Below are 7,090 nucleotides of genomic sequence, written 5' to 3' on the forward strand. Positions count from 1 at the left end.
GTTATTTGATGTATTTTTCTCTAAGCCATAAGTATCATTTATTAATTGGAGCCATAAGTTCATCAAAAAGTTTAAGATTTGAAGAGCTGCTTAAATATAGATTCTGCAAAAAATAAATATAGAAAATTTGTGTAGGACCTATTAAAAAATTATAATGAGTATCACCATTGCAAATTTGCTATGATCTCCTTTTTATTTGTCAACAAATGTTATCTAACTGAAACTCCACAAAATGGTGAGTTTCAATGTTATTAGCATAAAAATTTCACTTGTGGGTAATATTTAATTATCACAACAAACACTCATATATTCGTCAGATATGCCTTGCCAAAAGTGAACTGTGTGACTCACCTAAACTTTTGTACTTGAAAAATAACTTTATATTTTGGAAAACTCTCTACAAAGTAAAATGCATGTTTTCTAATTCAATGATTGTGATCATAATAATTATTTTCATATTAATATAATTATGAAATTTTTATAATCATTATCCGTGTTTCATATTGCAGTGTGTAATCACAATTGTGGTCATAAGATTATTGTTTAAAGAGTCACTGTGACAACATCATCACAATTGCAACCATATATGCAACTGTAATAAGTTCAACCATGAATACAATCATAATTTAAAACACTTATGATAATTATTTAGTTTCCAAGTGTTGAATGATTGAGCATTTGTGTACTTTAAAAATTATAGACATATATTGGGGGTAAGGAAGGAGTAATGCTTATTTAAAAATGCCTTTTTTTTTTAATTTTTCTTTCTTTTTTAAAAGACTCAAAGAGTGTAGAGGTTTCTTAATAAAGAAGGAAAACGTTGAAGGGACAAATTTTGGATTTGGTGAGCTTTGGTTTATTCACAAAATTTGATTAGACAAACAAAATTTGGAATTGAAGATGTTCAATCTCCATCCATAAACCCATATTCATTAAATGCACAAAGTCACCGTTATTTATAGGTCACCAAATATATACCCACAAAATTTACAAACTTCAATTCTTTGCCCAACTCCTCCACTTTCCTTTTTCAGGAAAATAAAAAAGTGAAACACATTTTCCATATTTATTTTATACCTTTTCTTTTCCTTAAAAAAATGAAGAGAGAAAAAATACATATAATCATTGACTTTTAAAAAAAAAATAATACAAATAAATAGTTGATGATATATTATCAGTGTATAAATCTTTATGCTAACATAATATGTATATTACACTAAAAAATGACTATGTAGGGGTTTGGTGTAAAATGCAATTGCAGGAATTAGGGGTGCGCAGGACCCGACTCGACCATACTTGCTCACCCGACACAACCCGATCATGATCGGACCTGAATAAGGTCGAGTCTAATCAAATCTAGGGTCAGGTTCGAGTTCAAAAATAGACTCAGATAATATTTAGGGTCAGGTAGGGACCAAACATGACCCGACCCGTCCATGATCACTCACTCATTATATTTGTATGTGTTTCTACTCAAATGTATTCAAAGTAATGATACCTTTTGGTCGAAAGTAACATTGATTCTATAATTTTTTCATCATATATACATGATTAATAATAATATATATATGTGTATATATATATACATATATTATTTGACATATTCATAATATAATAATATTGATAACTCTTTATCCAAAATAATTGTGCATTATATTTAATCGGGTTTAGGGTCAGGTCGGATTTAAAGACTGACTCGATCAATATTTAGCATCGGGTTAACTCGGGTCTAGGGTCGGGTTCATAAAAATGACCCAACCAATATTTAAGGCTCACCCCTAGCAAGAATGATGGAAGAAACAAATACTCAAATAGAACATTAGGGTTGATGGAAGAAACACCATCAATCACACAACAAGGACATATACAAATGCATCAACAATAACCCTTTTTCATACTCAATTTTGTTCTTTATAAAAGTATACAATTTGTAACAAACATTAAATACAAACCCCCTAATTTGATATTTAACTAAGCTAAACCATAAGGGTATTTTCTCTATTCTTCTTCTTGAGAAATACTTCCTTTTCTCATAAAATGACACCTTTACAATAACAATTGAATCATATGAATTTTACAAACTCTCTCTAAATATATAAGTGAGAACTAAAAAGGTGATGGGGGTGATAAAATGCAATAATATTATTTATCACCTAGTATGCAGCCATTGTAGCAAAACAAATGTAGGGGACATCTTTTTTCTTTGATATATCCACTAGCTATCACTATTGGAAGCTGGTTATGAGGGGAACAGATCTTCTGTCCCGCAAAGTGTACCACTTGCTACTGTGATTAGTTGGAAAAAAATATTGAAGTTAAAAATTTAATAACTAAGTGTTTTCCTTACCAATCATAACAAGTAGCACACAGAGTGAGACACTTTGTGGGATAGAAGATGTGCTCCCACTTATGAGATAGCTGTAGAGTTCTATTTTGATCTAAAATTTTATATTACTATGAACAAACTCACCTATTAAGTTCCAGTATTTATTTCTGAATCGCAACGATGCTCCCGGCTGCAACTTCTCCTACCCCAAAACATGTTTGTACATGATGTTTTCTCTACTCTTGGTCCTTCCGTTTTATTCTGATCCAATGCTGACGCTTGTGAGCGATGAGAAGGTTCGTCTCCTGTTTCTACTTCACGAGGTTGAACTGATGGAAAAGAACCACCGTTGCAAGTACATAGAGGAATTGCCATAGATGGAAATGGACTACAACTGATGGAGCAGATTGTCTCTGAAGAAACAGAAGCTACACGATTTCTCCTAATCTCTGATGCATGAGAAAGGGTTGGTTGATGTACATCTCGTGGATGTAGCATGCATGGTGTACACAGGCGGAGAGACACGTTCGATTTATTTTCTTTTGCTTGAGAACCTGGTAACTTGACAAACGACACAATTCCGTGCCTACAAAGGGGGCAAGGGATAGAACCAGGAGGGCTAACAATGTCATGAGAAACATTGCTTGTTGAACAAAGATGGAGAGCACAGCTTACACAAAGCTCATGCCCACATCCTGCATGTAAAATTCATGACATCCATTACGTTAAATATGAAAGCATTTTTCACAAATGAATTCGTACTTCATCACTAAGTTGTCCAGATTCTATCATTCCGATATCACAAACTAGAATGTGCGTGGAGGAAAGAGGCTGCAAATATAGTGTCAAAGATGATGAGAAAAAGAACACCCTACCACCCGAAGTTTCGCACCAAAAATGAATAGAAAATAAAAGATATCATGACAACATATGGAATCACTATATGAAGAATAAGAGATATTCAAAAGATGGAATTCAATACCTTCTGCAGCCACTGAACATGGCATCTCGAGACAGACAGCACAAAACTCAATTTCATTCGAAGAATTTGTAGATGATTGCAATCCAAACTCTCTGCAGTTATTTCAACTGAAACTTAGTTCCATTTCCATAAGGAGTAAACCAAAAAATGTTAAATGGGCAACATCCACAAAAATGTAATAGTCACTTTATCCTTATCTCCTGCTCCAGTGATTAAGAAGCAATAACTTCCCTTAAATGCTTGATTTTTGAGATTTACATGTCTATTAGGCAAGATCATTTTTCATTCCAACCGAAACAAGTGGAAGGACCCACAGTGCAATCACTTTGGTTAATGCTTCTGATCTTAAAAAGAAACATTCCAATATTGGCTTTTCTACAAGCCCTATATCATGAATAACTTGTGGAAAACCAGCTTTTCAGTTTTTCTCTAAGGCTACACCATTTATCGAGTATATACATTAAGCATTTCCATATTACAAAGATGAGTAATATAGTTACCATGAGAGAAACAAGATAACATCTCTAGTCTCACATTAAATTCATGATTAATATCCATTCAAACACCAATTAATATGACACACATAATAGATAGAGACGATAAAAAACACTAATACAAATTTTAATACATTCAATTTAGAGATACCATTTAACCAATTGAGAAACTATATCATAAATACGCTAAAATGTTATAAAATGAGGCCAACCTATGTCATTCAAATACATGCATAAACATTGATAGAATCACAGCTTTAAAACAGTGATCAATGGTTAGGGTTTATGAATTATGACTAGAACCGGCCGGAAGGATTATGAACTTGAGATTTATTACAGCTAATATACTGATTAAAATGATGTGTGAACAAAACGTGAGATGGAAAGCATAACATTATGAGTTAGCTAAGATCAGTTATTTGCATACTCTCATACCATCTTTTTTGTTTTTGGATAAAATAATTCGTTAGATCATGCATACTTATGTTTTCCTTCAAGGGTGGTTTTCACATCTTCCCTAAACTATTCTGCTATTTATCTTCCCTTATGGTAAATATCGTCCCCGATATGTTATTGGATTATTTCCATAGATGTTTCTCTTGCTGTTTGTCATTTTAATTATCTAGATAGATTAATTGTCAAAATACCTGGCTATGTTGAGAACACTCATGAGAGGCAAGGACAGATACTTTGAAGAAGGGAATGACGGTATTGTGGCATCGGAAATGGGTGCCAGCAATGGTTCAAGCCAATAACGCCCCCACATCCTAGCAATATCAAGTGGAAGCCATCTGGGGGGAAAATTCAAATTCATTTATTTTATGTTATGAGCAAGAAAAACTTTTTTTCTAAAATATCCATATGCGATAAATATCTTACTCATTGTAATTCACAGTCATCCGACTGGCACCTCTTGCAAGTAGAATCTGAAAAAACAAGAGCAACATTGTCAGGTTCAAAGGAAAGACTAGATGGAATGTCACATCAATGTTAAAAACAATCCTCACCTGACAGCATTTTAAGTTGCCCCCACACGCAGCGTAATGCAATGGAGTGCTCCCGGACCCTATATCAAAGCACATCGTAATTTTGAAAGCGAAAGAAAACAAACATATATAGTTTAGCATGTTAAATGAAAGGCGTACCTATTAAATCAATCGATGTTCCATGATGAATTGTTGTAGTTGACACATTTGCATTAAGATCAAGTAGCAGTTGTACACAATCAAAATGGCCATTCAATGCAGCCATATGAAGGGCCGTAATACCACCCTCAGCTGTCTTGTTTACAAACTTAGACAATTCACTGCATTGAAATAATGTAAATAAATAGTAAGAACGTAACACACAGAAATAACAACTCGGTAGTATTGTCAATCCTTGAAACATTTTTAACAGCACCGGAAACTAAATGAAATCTCAGTGCCATCATAATTCCCACAATAACTATTCATAACTCTTGCTTGCGATTAATATTTTTATCTAATAATTAATTCATCTAGTGAGTAGATAAACATGCATGAAAATTTAGAAGAACAAAAGGTAAGATTTAAATAAAATACTAAATATATGATGAATTCCATGCAAAGAACATTTTGACATAAACATATTATAAGCAATATATTAGTCATGCACCCCTATCAGCTAAGAATAAAATATAGCATATGAAATTCACCGCAGTGGTATATTGTTTTAGAATTACATGATGAAAAGGAAAGACATACCTTTGTTCATCTTTGCTGTTTACATCTGATCCATCAGTCGTGTCAGCATCTGTGCGAGCATATAAAGCTTCAAAAGGAGCACTTGGAACAAAGTCGGCGACAACTAGTCTAAGGCATCTAACATGCCCATTCACAGCTGCAAAGTGAAGGGCTGTTCTATTGCTGAGATAATCTGCTCTCGCAACCTGTTATTGAATTGACTAAGTCTAGTTATTCTTGAAAAGAAACACTAACCATTTAATGAATAAAATACACTTGAAGAGTCCAAGAACTCGTGTGCCACTTATCACAAACTATCAATGACCATCCCTATGACTAATAACCTATGATCTACATAGGACAGTATGTGCTAAGTACTCAGAAACACAGTTCAAATATAACTGAAAGAGAGACAGATGAGAATAACCAGGCTCACATTGCATTTGAAGAGCAGAAGGGTTTGTACAACTTCCCAATGACCATATCTACATGCTTGCATCAAAGGCGTCTTCACATCAAGGACCAAAGTAAACCGAAAACTCAGTTACTCGGTATATCATATTTGCATAACAAAAAGGACAGTGAGATAGATCTAAGGAAAAGCTTGTAAAGCTCTGTTATCAATGCTGGAATCTATTGAATAGACACCGAATTAATTTATCTGTCACTTATCATAATGCAAACTCTAGTTATGCCAGTGGAATGTAATAGAATCATACTCTAAAATTCTATAGCTGGACCAAACTGGAAAAAAGAATCTATTATCCAATTTAAAGTACAGAACAAAATCTACCAAGTTCCAATATTGAAATTCAACACTAAATCCATATCATTACTTGCAATAACATCAAAACCCACAAAACTTAAATCTGAACTTGGTTATTGGTTGGTAAATAAAACCCATCAAATTGAAAATTTTACCTGCCCACAATAATTTCTTAAATTCACATCAGCTCCATTCTCAAGCAACAATGTGACAATCTAATAAAAACCCAGAAAAACATAAAAAAATGAGAATCAAAATGGTTAAAGAAATAAACTAACAAATTAAAAAACAAAAAGTAGAAAAGGGTATGTGCGAAACCTCGTTATGGCCCTTAGAAGCTGCAAAATGAAGAGGAGAATTGAGACCACCAAAGGTTGAATATTTAGCAAGACCAGGGTTCCATTCTAACAGCACCTTAGCCTCAACCAAATCGCCGTCCCTCGCCGCCGACACCAGCCTCTCGCCGGAGGCTGAACACCCAAATGAATTCCCCATTACAACACTCTCTTTGAGTAAACAGAGCAAAAATCTTGAAAGAGAAAAACCAACAATGTTTTGTTTAGAAAGAAACAAAACAAAAACATAAATTAAACAAAGTGTTCAAGCAAATGGGGTGTATTTATCATGTGAGGAAAATTCGAAAAATGGAAACTTTTTAATGGAGAAGCTGAGATGGTAACGTGGCAACACTCTCTCACTTTTTTCTTTCTGGGAATGAAATTTTTGTTGCGTTATTACAACTAAGGTTGAAGGTTGTAAGATTGGGAATGTAGTTGAGGTTGGTGTTGTCTGAAAAACAAAGGAAGCTGTAAAATGCAA

General features: G+C 33.7%; 1 protein-coding gene across 1 annotated transcript; it reads right to left on the reverse strand.

Moving 5' to 3' along the window:
• LOC109363225 (E3 ubiquitin-protein ligase XBAT33-like) lies at nt 1,866–7,090 on the reverse strand. Its single transcript, XM_019609407.1, has 10 exons — nt 6,590–7,090; nt 6,427–6,486; nt 5,942–6,013; nt 5,527–5,711; nt 4,948–5,108; nt 4,810–4,868; nt 4,682–4,728; nt 4,450–4,593; nt 3,309–3,400; nt 1,866–3,021 (listed from the first exon to the last, which is right to left on the reverse strand). Exons 1-10 carry the CDS (start codon nt 6,764–6,766, stop codon nt 2,474–2,476), a joined length of 1,545 nt encoding a protein of 514 aa, XP_019464952.1. The 5' UTR covers nt 6,767–7,090; the 3' UTR covers nt 1,866–2,473.

This window comes from Lupinus angustifolius, chromosome LG13 (genome assembly GCF_001865875.1).
Source record: "Lupinus angustifolius cultivar Tanjil chromosome LG13, LupAngTanjil_v1.0, whole genome shotgun sequence".
NCBI classification, from domain to species: Eukaryota; Viridiplantae; Streptophyta; class Magnoliopsida; order Fabales; family Fabaceae; genus Lupinus; species Lupinus angustifolius.

Excerpts from the sequence above, each read along its gene's own strand:
- LOC109363225 (XM_019609407.1), bottom strand. The coding sequence starts at position 6,766 with ATGGGGAATTCATTTGGGTGTTCAGCCTCCGGCGAGAGGCTGGTGTCG. Across the intron at positions 3,401-4,449 it reads AGTGTTCTCAACATAGCCAG|AGAGTTTGGATTGCAATCAT; the intron begins GTATTTTGACAA and ends AAATAACTGCAG. Across the intron at positions 3,022-3,308 it reads ATGTTCAGTGGCTGCAGAAG|GATGTGGGCATGAGCTTTGT; the intron begins GTATTGAATTCC and ends TTTTACATGCAG.